We start from the raw sequence: 17,143 nt of genomic DNA, 5'->3' as shown, positions 1-17,143 counted from the left end.
CACCTCCTTATGGTACCCCTGCCTGTGGTGTGAAGGGGTTAACTGAAGTGTGGAGGCACAGTTTTAGAAGAGAGTTTGGAAGCTCCGTGCCCAACTGGAAAACGCTACATTTGGAAACTATGGGTCTCCTGGCAGATTTGGTGTCTGGTGTAATTAGATTTCTTACCCAAACTGTTCTTCACAATTTTAGGCTAATTGAGGCTTTTTAGTCCAGGACAAGGGATATGTTTAAACATCTGTTTGGAACATTTCCAGTACTCCACAGGAACTAGTACACAGACTCAGATCAGCTCAAGAAGATCTAAAAAGGGGCTGCAGAGACACTGAATCCTGTGAAGGAATTGTGAGAATCATTTTTATTGTCTTTAGCAACATAAATCAACCCAATGTAACCAAACAGCTTTAAAAAACCTCCAGCCCTCACAAAAGAGAAAACACTGACCTCTAGTGGCTGTGTGAGGACATTACAACAAAGCATAGATTCACATTACATTCATACAACAAACCACAAGGGGTTTTAGCCCTCAGCTTAATTTAATCTTTTTTTAATTTATTTCGCAAACTGAAATAGTGACCAAACTAATGATGTTCAGAGGAGGAGAGTGAAGCTTTACTTAAATACTTTAAAAGGCAAACCTCTGCTTGTGAAAACCTCTGTCTGTCTGTATATCCATTTAAAAATGCACTGAAACCCCAGATGACATGTCCATGTGGGACCTGTGTGGGGTAGGCCAACTGGGAACCAGAAGGTTTTGTCCACAGGTTCCATGTTGACCTCATTTGGATGCCCACCTTGGACAGGGATGGGACCAGGAAGGGTTACACCCACATGATTCCACCCATGTAAGCTCCACATGAGCATGTTGGCTAGGATGAGAGTTGTGCATGTGCATATCTGTAGATAGCAATACATAAACATTACATTTTAACACAAATTACTAAACAAAAATATTGAATTGACATAAGTATTCAGACCCTTTACTCAGTACTTGGTTGAAGCACCTATGGTTGTGTTTACAGCCTCCAGTCCTCTTGGGTATGATGCCAGATATGGATTTTAAGGATTTTCTGCCATTCTTCTCTCCAGATCATCTCAAACTCTCAAGTCAGATGGAGACCATTGGTGAACAGACATTTTCAGGTCTCTCCAGAGATGTTCAATTGGTTGCAAGGCCACTCAGTCCAGGGAATCCTGGTTGTTCTTCTGCGTTCTCGGGGAATTTTCAATGCAGCATTCATTTGTGAATCCTTCTTCAGAGCTGTGCATTTGCACATGCCTGTCTCTGAGCAGTACAGGCAGTTCCTGCCTCCTCATGGCTTGGGTTTCACTTTAGTACGCATTGCCAGCTGTGGGGCCTTATATAGACAGGTGTGTTGGTCCAAATCATGTCTAATCAACTGAATTTATCACAGGTGGACTCCAATCAAGGTGTAGAAACGTCTGAGATGATCAAGAGGAATGGGAGCCCCCCAGAGCTACATTTTTAGGGTCATAGCAAGGGGTGTGTGAATACTAAGTCCATTCAAGTCAATTTTGTAATGTTATTTTAGCACAAGGCCTCAACATAACAAAATGTGAAAATGTGAAGGGGTATATATTTGTATTGTTATGACCCTGTGTGAGTCCTCTGCTGGCCACTAGTGGAACAGGTGTGGGAGGTGCAGTGATTAGGGGATGCACCTGGAGTAAATGGGAAACTGCTGATTTATAAGGGACTTGAGAGGCATGGTGGGGTGCTTGCGCAGATCCAGGGTAGACTCTCAGGAGTGCTAGTAGAGCTTGGTTCCCAGGATATAGCTTGGATTGGTGTACTAGTGACCATCTGACCATTGTTATTTTCATCTCTCTTGGAGTAGCTGTGCTTGCTCCTTTTTCTCTCTCTGTGGTCTTTGTTGCAGAGTGTGGCGATGACCTCAGGTCAGGAGTGGTGATCCTCCTGTCGCCCCCTAGACATCTGACTTTTAAAAACTTCAATGGCTTTAAATAAAGTAAAAATCTACATCTGCTTTGTGTGGTGTTCCCTTTTTATATGTTGTGGTCTTCTATGGGTTGGCTGTAACCCTGATTGACAGTTCTTACATAAACATAAAAGCAAATCGACATAGTGAGCACCTTTACAGAGTAAGGGCGTGGATTGAAAGCATAGCCTGCCTCCTATTTTAGATTTATGTTCCTATATGTTACTATACTTACTTTATAGCTTGTTTAAGGTATATCTGCAAATTTCAATGATGTTTAGGTCAACGGACTGAGAGGGGCCATTTCAAAAGCTTCAGTCTGTGTCTTTTCAGGTACTCCGTGGTGGATTTTATATTTTAGTATATTTTGGGCCTATTCTACAAGCTGTCCTGTTTTCATCTTCAGCCTTTTAACAGATAGTTTTACTTTTAAATGCAGGGTTTGCTGGTATTTTGGGGAATCTATACTTTCCTCAATTTCATGCCTGTTTACAATTTCTAAAGTGTGTTGAATTTATTGGATTTGTAATTGACGAGATGTAATATATGACTGTTATCAATGTAAATAAATAAATCTTAGAAAAACAGAATATCTGAGAATAGCCCTTGCATACATGGGTTACCCCCCCCCCCACCACCACCACCACCCCATGTGACACTAACAACCAATATATTAACCTAAGTATCAGTAAAGTATCAGAGTAATGTGAACATGAACATATTGCTTATGCCTCTTTTTGCACTGTTGCATGATACCTGGCTTTACAGCTGCAAGAGCTCACAGTTGATGTATATATATATACATCAACATATTATTGTAACTCCAATAAGTTATTCAGTAACTGCTATGAAAATGATATGTAAATAGGTGGGTGAGGTTGAGGTGTGGGTCCTCATACGGTTTCCTTTGTGTTTAAAGAATATACTTTTAATTTTAGCAGCATATGTAGAGAATTCACTGTTTAAATGTATAAGATCTTTCTCCATGAAAAGAAAGAAACAGAGAGCTTACCTGAGACAGATTTACATATAAAAGCTATTCACTCCTGCTAAGTGCTATCTAGGTCAATGTCCCTGTTGTTCACACAAAAAACGCTGATTGCAGAACTGAGGAGTAGTGTAGGTTGGTCTCACACCCTGCAGGGGTCCGGAGCAGAGGGGGTTGGTCACTTCTTTGGTTATGTGAATGGAATGAACATGACAAAGTAAAACCTGATAGTGGCAGCCATCAGGTATCTGTGAAAGAAGTTAGGCAAATGAGCTCTGAATGCATGAAAGCAGTGCTGTAGAGCAGATGGCCTTACAGGGAAAGTATAATGCTGGGGCACGATTCCTGTGGAGTTTCGGTTTAGCATTTTAAACTGTATCCAGAAGAGGACAGACTTTCAGACTACTATTCTGAAATCTTTGGAGACCACTTTGATAAAAAGTCGGCTAAGCAACTAAGTATGAACATTTAACATTAATATAAATCTACTAACCACAGGCTTATATCTTCATCATCTTCCACCTTTGTTTTACAATGAAAGAAACGGTTGACTGAAGGAACTGTAGTTTTCTCCTGATACAAACATAGTCAAGCAGGTTTGGTTTCTGAAATGAGGAGCTCTAAAGCTAATATGACTAACAGGCCAAGCAACCTAGCTGTGGACATTCAACTGTATACGGCCCAATACACCTATTAAATAGAGGCTTATTTTCTAGGTTAGTCTTTAATCTAAACAAGTCAGATTTACATCATTTTACAGAGTTCATGTCTGAAATTATCCTCCTTAGTTGTGCTGTGTGCTTCTATATAGCCTCTATTACATTAGGCTTGAAGCTCCAAAATAAATACCGAAACCTTCCAAGACATCCCTTAGCAATACTAATACTAGGTTAATAATACTAACAATACAATACTAATAATAGGTATATTTGCACATATCAAATGATGTTTAGGTCAAAGGACTGAGAGGGGCCATTTCAAAAGCTTCAGTCTGTGTCTTTTCAGGTACTCCGCGGTGGATTTTATATTTTAGTATATTTTGGGCCTATTCTACAAGCCATCCTGTTTTCATCTTCAGCCTTTTAACAGATAGTTTTACCTTTAAATGCAGGGTTTGTTGGTATTTTGGGGAATCCATACTTCCCTCAATCTCATATCTGTTTACTGTTTCTAAAGTGTGTTGAATTTATCAGATTTATTGTATTGTTCTGATTCCATGTCGCACCATATAGGTCTTGGAGGACTGTGATTTTGCTCCACTGTGAGCTTATAGATGTAATTATTTAATAAAAAGATGTAATAAAAGCCTATTGACTGAAACCTTCCAATACATCCCTTATCAATACTAACAGTCTAAAGTGGTTACACTAGAAAGTCTATACAACTTTGTGTTATATAAAAATATTAAAAAGAATCAGAGCAATGTGCTAAATGGGGCTTTCAGCTCCAAACAATCAAATAAAATGATCATTTACTTATACAGAGCTTTTCACAACTGATTTTTTTTTTCGTGAAGCAGCTTTACAGAAATTCAGTAATAAGCCCAACAACACATCCAGCAAACTTCTAGCCCTTCTATTTATCTATGTATTACCTACATACATGTTTATAGGACATTTCATCATAATGATGTTTAGTTTACACTTTAAATTTTGTTGTGCAATAACAATAAATACTTTATTATTTATATTAGTTAATTTCTTTGTCATTTTAGGTTTAAAACATGTCTTGTTCTTTTTCAAAACCAAATAAATGTTTTGGCCTATTGACTATGTTAGCATAATGGGAATCTGTGAACCATTTCTTTAACTGATGCAGGTTAGTGTTATAATTTTAGAAAGAAGCAGGTTAAGCATCCAGGATTTAGTCAAGTTAGGCTGTAAAAGTCGAGGGGTAACTAGAGTTTATTCATTTTATTACTTTTGTCATAAAAAAAAAAGCCAAAATATTATATTGGTCTTAGTCCAAAGTGCTTAATTTTGGTTAACAAAAAATAATACTGATAAATAAATACATAAAAATATGTCAAATTCGATTTTAAAAATAAAAACTATGCGTTTCTTTAATGTCTTGAGCGGTAAGATTCATGAATATGTAAATGAGGAGTGTTTTGGCCCCGCCTCTCCGCTGCGTAGTTAAAAGCCCACATCCAGCTTCTCTTCCTCCATATTGGAGTCGGAGGACATCTCGCGTCTTTACTCACAGAGCACTCAGCAGAGGTACTTATCCTTTTCTTTTGCTTTCGAAAATATGTGCAATTGTCGACCTTCTAATCACCTCGTGTAAATTAGCTGAAATGCCTTTAGAAGATGGGTTAAAATCGGGGTTTTCGCGCCGTTTGTGTGGAAGTAGGTCAGGCGAGATAAAATGGCGCAGCGTCGCTGAGCTGGATGTGAGCATGCTCTCGGTCGGCGCTAGCTATTGTCTAGCCGCGCTTCTCGCCACCTTAAACGACATGTAGTCACTTAAAATCGACGCTGTTATTTGATTGTGTGGTAAAATGAACTTAAACACTGGTTTAAACGGGCTATTTATCGTTGGCTGGGCGGATCAGCTTGTTTGACCTACTTTTTGAGCCGTGTGGCTTAGCTTAGCTTAGCTTAGTCAGTCCGACCAGGCGGGAACACAATGGCCCAGTTAGCTCGCCAGCGTGCTCTCCTGCCGCTGAAACTGTAGCGATTTATTTTATTTTTTTAAATCTCTAAATCATTTAGCTTATTTTAATTTGATTTAATGTTTAGATAAAAAACAATACTCGATTTTCTTAATGTTAGCAGAAATTACGGATTTTCCTCAAATTTCCAAATATATTCATCAAAAAGCGTTTTTTTCGGTGTTTCCAGTCGTAAATCATGTTTACAGATGAGATGTGAAGTTTTAGGTTTTATTCGGTTTATTTAAGAAGTCGAAAATGCTGCTGCTGCAACGGACAGCATGGTGAAAATGAGGCCTGCTCCCTCCCCCACCTCGACCGGGAGGAAATGGGGCTCCATGAGGGCGAAGAAAAACGAGGGAAACGAGCGAAGTTGTTGTAACAGCAGCTGTTATATAGTTATTATATAGCTGTTTTATTAATGAATGAATGATTTTCCTTTATTTTCAGCAGCAGCACCATGTCTGACGAAGGAAAGCTTTTTATTGGCGGCCTCAGCTTCGACACCACAGAGCAGTCTCTGGAAGAAGCCTTCTCCAAGTATGGCGTCATTACAAATGGTGAGCTGTTTACCCCCTGAGTCCCTTTCAAATGGACAGGCTCAACTTTCCTTTATGAAAGTTTCAAGTTTAGTTGATTTAAAGACAAATTTAACATCAAACGTTCCAAGATTTGATGTTAACGCTTGCTGTTCCTTGCAGTCCACGTCGCCAGAAACAGGGAGACGAACAGGTCGAGGGGTTTCGGCTTCGTTACATTTGAGAACCCTGATGATGCAAAGGATGCCCTGGAAGGCATGAACGGAAAGGTAACCCTGCAATTTTTAAATTTTATTTTATTTTTTTTACAGAATCTTGAATTTGTATTCAGGACTGTGCACCCCTATATAATCCGGAAAAGCCAGGACTTCATTTAATCCATGGTGCCAGTCTAAGGATAGCATGTAGATAGAAGCCTGGTAATGGTGTGAACAAGCTGTTATTTGTCTTCTGGCAGCACATACAAAGACCCGATGCATTGTCTTGGCTGTGGTTAGCCTTTCTTAATTGTCAAACTGCTCCAATAAATGCTTCTCTCCCTTCTTTGTAGTCTGTGGACGGCAGGGCAATCCGTGTGGATGAGGCAGGGAAGGGAGGCGGAAGCCGCTCTGGTGGTGGCGGTGGGTACAGGGGTGGTGGAGGAAGAGGCGGCGGTGGCTTCTTCAGAGGGGGAAGAGGAAGAGGTGGCCCCAGAGGTGAGGACTGGCAATCAGGTCAATAATCGGTCCAACTTCATTACCTCTCCTTTACATTTTTAAGCATAATCAAGAGCTCAGCTCTTATTTGTGTGTCTTTGGTCGTTCTGAAAATGTCTTGCTTTTTAAAAGGTGGTGGAGGCTATGGAGGAGGAGACAGAGGCTATGGAGGAGGAGACAGAGGCTATGGTGGTGGTGACCGTGGTTATGGTGGAGACCGGAGCTATGGCAGCGGTGGCTACAAGAGCGGAGGTGGTGGCTACTCTTCCGGTGGTGGAGACTACAACAGAGATAGGTGAGGTACAGAAAGTCGTTTTTCTATCTTAAAATATTGGCACGTTATTATTTTATTTTTGGCTTACATTTTCCAAGGACTAAAAGCACTCTCTTTTCAGGAGTTCTGGCTATGGAGATCGTGGGGGCTCCTACAGAGATAGCTATGACCGCTATGGTGGTACGTATTAGCCCCTCTGTCTCCTCGAATCCCTGTTGTAGCGCACTTGCCCTGAGGAAGCGATAAACCACTTTTTTTCTTCAATATTTTTTGTAGTCTTTAGACATTCCTACACTTTTTGGGCCAGTTTTAATTTTATGATGGGAAATGCTTGAGGCAAAAGTGGGATGTACCTTTCCCACAATGCTTTGACCTCATGACTTGAGGGATGGTGAGGATGAGGCTTTGTGCTCAGTCGGTTGTGTTCCCTATAGCCCAGAATCATTCGCAGCCATTAATGACCATCCCTCAGGCCTATTGATTGCAGGACCACCTTGTTTGTTTTGTTTTTATTTTTGTTTAACTGATAGCTGTGAGGGATATTGTGTACAAAACTAATGTGTTCAGATGCTTCAGTGTCTTATGTGTGCCTGCTTCTTCCTCAGCTGCACACGAGTAAAACCCAAGACCCATCACTTCACTGGCTGTGCGTTTTCTAAAGATGCACTCCTCAAGGATCTGTTTGTTTCCATAAAGTAGTTTTCTTTGTATTTTTTTAAAGTATTGTTGAGGGGGTGGGGGGGCTATTCATTGGCTGTGAAATGTTCTTTGCAAGGAGCGTCCTAGCTGCTCCATTACATTAGCAATTTTTTTTTTTTACTGAGCCTCATATGAAACCAAACCTTCTGACCACATGCCACAGTATTGCTCTCCTTATTGGTCCAGCAACCCCATCCATTTGTATTGGGGGTAATAACTATAGATTGAAGCCTAAGGGATGTCTTGAGCTTTAAAATGCCGCAAGTTACCCCACATTTTAACAGACGTCTACCTCACCAAGGGCATTTTCGCAACTGTGGTGTTTTCTTTTTGGTAGAAGCAATTCCAATATATCAAGAGTTGAAAGGTTACATGTAACTGAATCTTGCCGTTTGAAATAAAATTCTAATTTTATAGTCCATAGAAAGACCTTTTTGTCCATGTCAAGTATCCAAAAAGTGAATTCCTTTCAGACTGGTGAACTGCTCGAGTGAGGTGGCCAGCACTGGTGCTGTTCTTGAAGTGCAGCTTGCAGCTTGCCACGTTCAGCCTCACTCTCCCAGAGGTATCTCTGCTCTGCTCAACGTTTTTGCATTTTTAACCTTGTGCTGTAATGATGGACCGAAACTCCTAAAATATAGTGCTCTATGTGGAAGAATTAACGTTGCAAACCTGTTACTCTTGCTCCTTTTTAAGACTGAGGAGAATGCTCTGTTCTTTGTATCGACATTGACTCACTATTCCTTACTTTGTTTTGTGTTATTTTGATTTTTGGCTTCATGGAGCCTATTAAATGAAACCATTTCTGGAAAATGCTCTGATCTTGCTTGTGCTTTTAAAAAGCCCTTCCTCAGTGCTGACTGAGGAAGGGCCTTGAACAATAAATCAGCTCACAGTTTAAAGCTCACTTGAGCAGTTTGAGAAGGTGATCACTCTTAAACCAGCAAACACACAAACCCAGGTTCAAACAAGCTTTCAGCTCAGAAAATTGAAACTAACTGATCTGCAGTGCTTTCAAAAAGCATCCCAATTTTCACTCTTTCAGCAGCTGTGCTGAACACTCAAATGTTACACATAATTAAAGCAAACTGATCTCATGGTCCCTGCAGATCTCTGGAAGAGCAACTGCTACAGTGGTTAATCTCCAGAACTATTTCGTTTGAGATGGGTTGCTCATTACACTTGGGGTAAGAAGTTAGACTATACAGTTTAGTATTGTCAGTTAGGAATTAAATGCAGCCGTTGGGAACACTTATGGAAATGCTGGTTGGTTTAAAAATGGGTAACTTATGGATCGGTTTTAAAAGTTTTTAAATAAAATGAATTAAATGGTATCTCATATCTAAACTATAGGTCCCCCCAAATAAGAGGGGACAGTGTCCTGGTGGCAAGTTGCCACACTGGAAAGTGCCAGTGTTAACGGTTCTGCTTTTGGCTCTGGTATTAAAAAGAAATGCTTCATTGCATCCAAGAGCTCCACTTCTGTAACGAGTGGAGCAAATTCCTCACTCGCATCCTTGGGAGAATGAAGTGTTGCACCTACCGAAGTGATTGCTCCTGTCATTGGAATAGGAGAAAGCTGCTACACTCTTGGGCTAGTTGATGTATGGAGAAACAGTAGGCCTGTGTACGTGAGGTAACCTTCCTTTGCTCTCCTGTTCACAACCTTCAAAACCTTTGTTTTAGTTCATATTGTGCTCTAAAGAATACGTCAGTGTTTACCTCCCCACTATGCCACCAATGTCAGACATGTTCTTTTTAAGGCTTCTCTCTTGATGCACATCTGCATGGTGTCCTGAACTCCTATATGTGGCCTGCCCCCCTCCCCTTCCTGAAATCTAGCATTTATTTTATTTTCTTTTTTGGCTTTAAATTCACACTTTGGGGCGTCAGATGCTGAGAATGAAATCTGACCCAACTCCAGCCCACTTTTATTCTCATGCCTCGTCCATGCATCCTGAACCATTCTCAAAATTCTGCAAATTGTTTATTTGCTCTGACCCACCTGGACGATAATAGTTTGCCCTCTAGAGCTCATTACCTTTTGTGGCCACAGAACAGAATATTATCTGTTTTAAGTTCCTTGTGTTTCATGTCTGATAGTTCTAACTCTCATTTAGCTAGAACCATGTGTAGATTTATCTGTAGTAACTTAAAAGTTCTAATATTTTTAAGGTTTGTGTATGATCATTTTTAGTGATCGCTTGCTTGTTTTTCACTAGGTTGAAAATGCTTCCTGAGAAAGTTGGTCTTCACCGCTGAGTTAGACTCGCCCAGTGTGGCAGCAGTGGTTAACTTCCAGGACTGGAGGTTAAGGTTTGTACTAAGATTTAGTGCCTTGCTATTCTTGTGCTGTATATGAGGAATGCTGTCTTTATTTATACACTGATGAGCCGAGGCTTTATGACCCAATGGCCTAATGCGCTGTTGGATCTCATAGCCACCAAAAGAGCTTCCTACGAGTCCTCTGAAGGTTCCTTTGTAGTATCTGGCACCAAAGAGCATTAGTACGCTACTAGAATCCACTGTCAAGTTAACCATCTAACACGCATTTCGGACCTACTGTTATGACCATAACGTTTTGGCTCATTATGTATATAGACTTTTATTTTTCGTTTATTAACAATATTATTTGAATTTGTTTTGTATAAAATATATATTTAGATTAAATATATATGTTTAGTAAAATCCAGTTTAAATGCATGACTCTATGCTTTTAACTTGAATGTTTCTTCTCCCTGCTGTTGGCAGGTGCGCCATATGGAAGAAATATGGGTCACTACAAAACCTGCCCATCAGACAGCAGACCGGAAGCAAGAAGCTACTATGGTACCGGTTGTTTTGATCAAGGCAGCCTGCAGCTTGGCCAGGAGAGGAGTGATGGATGGATTTTAGCTGAATGTGTCTACTTTTGAAAGTGATTTGAGACCATGCCCAAGTAATGCACAACAATTCATCCTTTCATCCTAATCAAGAAAATTATATATTTTTAACCTCTAGAATTAGAAGAATTTGCCATGTCTGATTTACAATAAAAGCCACTCAGCATTTGAAACTATTTCTTATTGTATATTTTATTTTCTTCACTTGTGTGAATGATTAATAAACTAAAAACGACAGCTACAGAACTACAGGTAGGAAAACAACCAACCAACACACAGTTTAATTATTGTAGTTCAGTAATACAGTCTGTACCAGAGAACTTGGGCAGGTTAAGGTCGTATTTCTTCTGAATGTCGTAGGGCAGGAAACGTCCAGCAAGGAAATGAATTCCAGAGAAACTGAGGGCACACTTTTTTGGTGCCATAAGCGAGATGAGGACAGCAGGGTTGATGCCGTCTGCACTGGATTTATTGTTGTCCCAGCCTGAAAAGATAGTGGTCATTAAAGAGGTCAGTCAGGGATTTGTACTTCTAATAAACTAATCTTTTTATGTAGCATTGACTTGTGCAGTCTCTGTAGTGATGGGTGAGTCCAAAGCTCTAAATCCCCACTACAGTTAAGGTGATTTCTCAGTCTGTGGCATTGTTTGTATTAGGTTATGGGCCATATGCTTACAAATAATGATATTTTGGAAGATGTAAGAAACAGATATATGTGGTATGTATTGTTTTCTGACCTGAGGGAATGTCAAGGCTGACAATGGGGATTTTGACCCCTTGGAGAGTGAGTAAGATGTTGGTGAAGGGCTCTTCAGCTTCTCCCAGCTCCGTCTCCGGACCTAGCACTGCGTCCACGATCAGGTTATATGCATCATTTATAAGCTGTACCTGAAAAACAAGGGACTGGGTAGTTCAGTGGCCAGAGACCAAAGTTAAGGCTTAACAGCTGCCAAACACTAATGTTCCACAACAGAACAGAAGGATGTTCTAGATCAGTGTATAGAGGGGAGAACATTGTTGAACAGTGTGAACATCTTACAGCTTGTGAGAATGGATAAGAACGATCTACCCGTCCTCTGTGAAGAGGAGAGAGCGTTCAGGAACATTGTGAAGAAATGTAAACGCTCTACAATAGACTAGAACAGTGTGATTGAGGGAGATCAATGGGGAAAAGTATCAATGGGGGAGGTTATTATAGAATATCCCAATATTCACCCAACGTTTCAGGTAGTTTTGGAGAACGTTGGCTCAGTGTGATCTGAGCTTCACAGCTTTGGTAGTGGTTGATGGCTTCTACCGCTGTGCTCTTAAGCAACACCTTAAACATAAGTTCCTCCAGTGGGACTGGCCTTTGACCCAAAGAGTCAGCTACATGACAACAGTGTAAATATAAGCCACAGTAGTCACTGTCTGATATGGTGGCAGGAGGAGAGCAGGGTTGGGATTCTTGGCAGGAACGTTCCTCAAGAAGGAACTGTGCCCTGCAAATAATAGAGCAGTGGAAGTGTGGGTAAATGGCACAGCCTGAATTGAACTTTCATTGGCTTAAACAACACTGCCATCTAGCACATCACTTCACCTTTTCAGTACCTGAAAAGGTACAACAGTACTGTACTTGTTCCTTTCCTTAGTGACGTGGCCTGCGGTTTTTGAAGCTTCTCTCACCTCTGTGGGAAGGTAGGACAGGAATGGGATGTCCATTCTCTCACACTGCACGGTGAAGTCCTGGTGAAGGCTGTGTGCCGAGCGCTTTGGGTAGAACACAGTTGGCATGTACTCCTGCCATGACACAGAGAAAAGTGATGAGGGGGTCTCCATTATTAAACCTCAGCTGCTGTGGTGTTGAAATAATCATGAGCGGAGGAAGCAGCTGCTGCCTCCTCTGCTGGTAGTGGTAGAGTAGCATTTTTAATGGCCAAAGTCACTAGTATTGCAGTCTACTTTAAGAGTGGCTCTGGTCAGGGCCACTGACCTTATATGATCTGTAAGTAAATTATTATTATTATAAAGTAAGTTTTTAAGATGAATTTATTATTGTATGATTGTTTTTCTTACTGTCACCTTGATAAAGGGTGGGCTATAAGGTTCTATTACTTGCTATCTACATTAGCCTTGTAGCTTCAGACCAGGGTTTTTTGCTAAACCCTCATTTTAAAGACTCGTGTGCAGATGTTGAGGTGCAAAAGGACCAAAAATAATACCATGTATAAAAGATCCTACAGCTGGACTATATACAAGCGGCAGTCTGCTGCACCCTAGTGGCAGTGGGCTGTCCTAACAGTGTAGTTCTCAAGTACTACAACTTACAAACACTCTCAAATGCCTTGCGCAGGCCAGGCCAACGCAGCCATTCTGATCCGGTCCACACACCACCAGCACAGTGGGTTGCCTCTTACCCAGAGTGGCCAGTGGGAAGGCCTGCAGGGGGACAAGGACAAGCAGTAAAATGCAGTAAGGAGCAGCATCCATATCCGAATGCTTAAATAACCATTAGTGCATTCAAAGAACCAACCTTGGTGATAGCAACAGCACACGCATGTCCCAAAATTTCTATCAGCTGTTGCTGCCCAAACCGATAGTCCCTTAGCAACTCCGTCTCCATAGCCACTGCCTCATCTTTACTGTAGAAGAATCACATGATTAAAGACAAACAGTTTTAACAGAGTGTTAACTCAATATACAGAAACCTTCAGTGCTTAAAATGCTTTTTCAACACAACATCAGTCGTTAATTCATTTGTTCAGGAAATGCAACATGCCAATGTCTACTTATACTAAAATCCAACAATCTTCTCAATCTTTTCACAAAGAATGATGAGGAGCTATTAGGTGTAAACTTGTTGTGTCGTACATCCTGCACTCAAAACAAGCACAATTCTACTGGTTCGTCCTTCCAGTATGTCACACTGCACTGTAATTTTTCTTAACCCGTCATCCTAACAATAAACTCATAATTGGTTCATCCAGACAGACGCCTGGGCCTCTACTCGTGACCTTATATAATCTGTGGGCGGATGTGAGCAGGGCACTGTGCTGGTGGAGCTGAGCTCCCCAGTTCCTGAGCTCAAACTGGGTATTGATTAGGCAGCAGACGCTCCTCACGAAGGGGAGCATAAACCTTTAAGAATAAACTTACGCACCAGATGTCAGCACTTCAGCGTCTCAGCCAGCTGACAGGAACAAACCCACAGAGCTGAACTATCAGCCGCATGTTCAATTTTGGGAATAGTTTGTGATGTGTTGTAGCAGGACCTCTCAGTATTTTGGGGATATCAATGTTGGGGACAGTGGAAACGGAAAGCGGACAGTATATTTAAATGGGGTTTAATATATTAGTAGTTCAAAATCCTGGCTGTGTGTTATGGACAAAACACCATATTGCAGAATACAATCCAATGTACAGCCAATGATCCAAGGATTCATTCGAACTTCTCAACGGGACAGGACAAGGAGAGAACACCATAAAACATTCAGTGATTGGTTCGAGGCTCTTTTGCATATTACACACTTGCAAAACTAATACAACGAAGGAAGGCATATGTGGCAGCAACAATAAAGGCCATGTGTCGGTCAGGTGAAGCTCCATGGTTTGACATGGTGAGACACTATGACCATGTTTGATGGCAGATAATGGATTGTGCTGGAAGCAATTCCAATTTACTCAGTTTACTCAAACTCATCACTGAGATGCATTTGTTTATTCGAATGTGGTGTCAGAGAGGGTCTCTGAGCTGGTTAAACATTTGTACTTGGTAATAGATGTGGGTGCTTTCTCAAATTAGCATATTGATTCTCCTCAGCTGGCAGAACCTCTAAAGACTTTCCATTGTTTTATAAGCTGAACATTTGACCAGCACTATGGCTTTCAGTTCAGAGGTCAGAAGGTGCTGTTTGAATGCCATGCACTCGTTCCATTCAGAGTATGAGCACCACATGCTCCTACAAGACTCGAGCAGAATAAAGCCTAGCATTTTTTAATAGGACACTGGTGCTCCTCAGCTGGTAGGAATTTCCAAGGGTGCCATAAGATTAAGCAGTGCACGCTGAAGCTCGGGTACCCACATGCTGCTAAGGCCTACAATATTACCCCCCCTACTCTGTCTAGCCAGCTGGTGCCATGAGAAAAGCACGGGGTTGAATAAGGACAGAGTTCAGCAGGGAGTCGACTCAGAATCTGACAGTTCTTTGAAAGTCTTCTAAATGTAACTGAATGCATTTAAGGCTTTAACAATCTTCACTTTTCTAGATGCAGATATGAACCAGTGCGATGTCAGTGGATGTTCTGTGTCTGATGCATTTATCCATGATTTATTACACCAAAAATAAAATGAAAATGCTCTGAAATGCACTGCCCCTAGGGGCGGTTGCTATGGCTGCGAAATGGTTGCCAAAATTTCGTCTCTATTGAGCCGACTGTTTTACCGAAGGGACTTTTCCAGTTTTACCAGCTTTGTGTAAATAGAAATGCACAGAGAAGTGCAGATTCACCAACAGTCGTTCAGGAGATACACGCTAATTGCTTCTACATAGGTTTGCTTTATTAGTAGGCAGAAAATTGTCGTGCAAAAGGTGATAAACTGTATTAAAAAGGTCAAATGTTATAAACTCCAGAGAAGTCTGCGTTTGCTGATGGCTAAAATAGTGAAACTGAGGGATTTCATTTTTTTGACAAAGACAGCGTGGGGGTATGCTAGTGTGTGTTGCACTGGCACGAGTGTATCAGACACAGCAGTGTCCACAACTAGCCCTAGATTTTAAACACTGTGTCCACTCACTGTCCACTCTACCAGACACGTCTTCCTAGTTGGTCCACCCTGTAGATGTAAAGTCAGAGACAGAAGCTCATTTGGTCATCCTCTAGTCCTTCATCAGTGCCCACAGGACGCTGTTGGCTGGATAGTTCTGGTTGGTGGACTGTTCTCAGTCCAGCAGCGACGCTGAGGTGTTTAAAAACACTGGAATTATTAAACTTCTGGTGCTCCTAGATGGTCAGCGGAGCTGATATAATGGGCGAGTTCATTCCAAATCAGGGGTGGTTGTAATATTCTGATATGATTGTGTCTTTTATGTGTATATTGTTATTGCTCTCTCTCCACACATGATCTTATCTCTGTATATGTTTTTATTCTAGTACTTTTGATCTTATATTTAATCATTTAAACTTTATATTTATCATTTTTATACTCTTTCATGTGACAGGACAGTCAGAAAAGCATTTCACTGCTAGTTGTAAAATATGACAAATCTTGGTTTTGTGGAAATAAATAACTACAGAAATAAATCCTAGTTAAATCAATACATTTGTGTGATTATATAAATAAACAAATACAATATTTTAGCTACTGTGCTAAAAACATATTGATGCAATAATAATTAATACCATAATTTCCATTATTCACACACATTGCAACAATTAATAAACTAGAACTCTAAATAGCTTTATCACTGACTTCTGAATCTGTCATATTCCTCTGAAATTCCTCACAGCAGCTTTAGTTTTGCTCACAACTCACCTTTCAGAGCTGTCTTAAGAAGTCAGATGAGTTGAATCAAAAAAACATCAGTTTAGATAACGACAAAATATCTCATTAAAACCCTGCAATTATTGCGACTGGTGTGGAAATATCTATAAAATACGAAACCAATTACTGTAAGCGCTTTACATGCTGACACAGTGGAAAATGCACTTGTACACCTGCATTTACCAAACTCCAGACCTTCATTCAACACTCCCTTACAGTGTCGTCACAGGAGTTCAATTAAGCCTTGGACAATAAGCACGCAGATTACAGGGTTCAACCACCCCAAACTTTAAAACACTAGTACATTAGAGACCTGCAGGTGAACACGGCTTACCTGAGATATCTCAGAGGCTCTGTGGACTCGCAGTCCGGATCAGCAATGTCGTGGTTCATCTCTTCAGTAGATGGATGCTTCTGGATAAAGCTTCAGTGCTGCAATTTTAGTGACCAGCACACACACACTTGGGTGTATTAGTGTGTTTAACAGCGTCACTATGTACACTCCTCCACTCTCTTACTGAATCTGCCGCTGTAGATATTTTATAGTGTCGGATGTAAAGGATGTTCTCTGCTCAGTTCTTCTAACTTTGCCCTCTCCAGCTCTCACTCCTACGGTCTACACAGGAATTTACTGTTTCTGCTGCTGCTGCTGCTACAGTCTGCAAAGAAGAACATAGAGGAAGGCTGTTCATTGGCTGAGCACACCTAAGAGGTGGGACCTGTGCTCTGAGGGACATCAAAGGAAGGAAATTGAGTGTTGGGTATGTTTGAGGAGTGGTATATATTTAACTCATGATAAGCCCTATTAATCAAAAGTACAATGGAACTATTCCCACAGGAGAAGTCAGATAACATCATGATGCGTGAAAGAACATTTGGTAAGCACTGCAGGGGAGAGCAGCCAGCTGATAATGAAAGCCAGTGACTACGTGA

General features: G+C 40.9%; 2 protein-coding genes across 7 annotated transcripts; one reads left to right on the top strand and one right to left on the bottom strand.

Moving 5' to 3' along the window:
* The first annotated feature begins 5,086 nt into the window (after positions 1–5,086).
* cirbpa (cold inducible RNA binding protein a) lies at positions 5,087–8,620 on the top strand. 6 transcript variants are annotated; one of them, XR_011978287.1, is made up of 7 exons: positions 5,087–5,166; positions 6,051–6,160; positions 6,302–6,408; positions 6,690–6,852; positions 6,967–7,134; positions 7,230–7,288; positions 8,281–8,620. XR_011978287.1 is itself a non-coding variant. In XM_072668821.1 (7 exons), exons 2-7 carry the CDS (start codon positions 6,061–6,063, stop codon positions 7,725–7,727), a joined length of 588 nt encoding a protein of 195 aa, XP_072524922.1. In that variant the 5' UTR covers positions 5,087–5,166; positions 6,051–6,060; the 3' UTR covers positions 7,728–8,620. The 6 variants fall into 6 exon arrangements, 4 of the variants coding, with proteins under 4 accessions (XP_072524922.1, XP_072524920.1, XP_072524918.1 ...); XR_011978288.1 differs by lacking the exon at positions 8,281–8,620 and adding an exon at positions 7,714–7,743; XM_072668821.1 differs by having other exon boundaries at positions 6,690–6,834; positions 6,967–7,129; positions 7,714–8,620.
* Positions 8,621–10,969: 2,349 nt separating this feature from the next.
* Positions 10,970–16,826, bottom strand: LOC140545937 (yjeF N-terminal domain-containing 3-like). The gene is made up of 6 exons (XM_072669010.1): positions 16,545–16,826; positions 13,202–13,310; positions 12,997–13,107; positions 12,355–12,468; positions 11,427–11,577; positions 10,970–11,173 (listed from the first exon to the last, which is right to left on the bottom strand). The coding sequence occupies exons 1-6, from the start codon at positions 16,601–16,603 to the stop codon at positions 10,974–10,976; spliced, it is 744 nt and encodes a 247-aa protein (XP_072525111.1). The 5' UTR covers positions 16,604–16,826; the 3' UTR covers positions 10,970–10,973.
* Positions 16,827–17,143: the final 317 nt, after the last annotated feature.

This window comes from Salminus brasiliensis, chromosome 23, assembly GCF_030463535.1.
Source record: "Salminus brasiliensis chromosome 23, fSalBra1.hap2, whole genome shotgun sequence".
Classification (NCBI taxonomy): domain Eukaryota; kingdom Metazoa; phylum Chordata; class Actinopteri; order Characiformes; family Bryconidae; genus Salminus; species Salminus brasiliensis.
Note: the sequence above shows the minus strand (reverse complement) of the source record. Positions and strands in the feature narration are given on the sequence as shown.

Bases quoted from the DNA above. Each gene is read 5' to 3' on its own strand.
- cirbpa (XM_072668817.1), top strand. From the start codon at position 6,061: ATGTCTGACGAAGGAAAGCTTTTTATTGGCGGCCTCAGCTTCGACACC. The intron at 6,409-6,689 runs GTAACCCTGCAA...CCTTCTTTGTAG, and splicing joins TGGAAGGCATGAACGGAAAG to TCTGTGGACGGCAGGGCAAT. The intron at 6,853-6,966 runs GTCAATAATCGG...GCTTTTTAAAAG, and splicing joins AGGTGAGGACTGGCAATCAG to GTGGTGGAGGCTATGGAGGA.
- LOC140545937 (XM_072669010.1), bottom strand. From the start codon at position 16,603: ATGAACCACGACATTGCTGATCCGGACTGCGAGTCCACAGAGCCTCTG. The intron at 13,311-16,544 runs GTAAGCCGTGTT...ATTCTTCTACAG, and splicing joins GAGCCTCTGAGATATCTCAG to TAAAGATGAGGCAGTGGCTA. The intron at 11,578-12,354 runs GTGAGAGAAGCT...CTTGTTTTTCAG, and splicing joins TGTCCTACCTTCCCACAGAG to GTACAGCTTATAAATGATGC.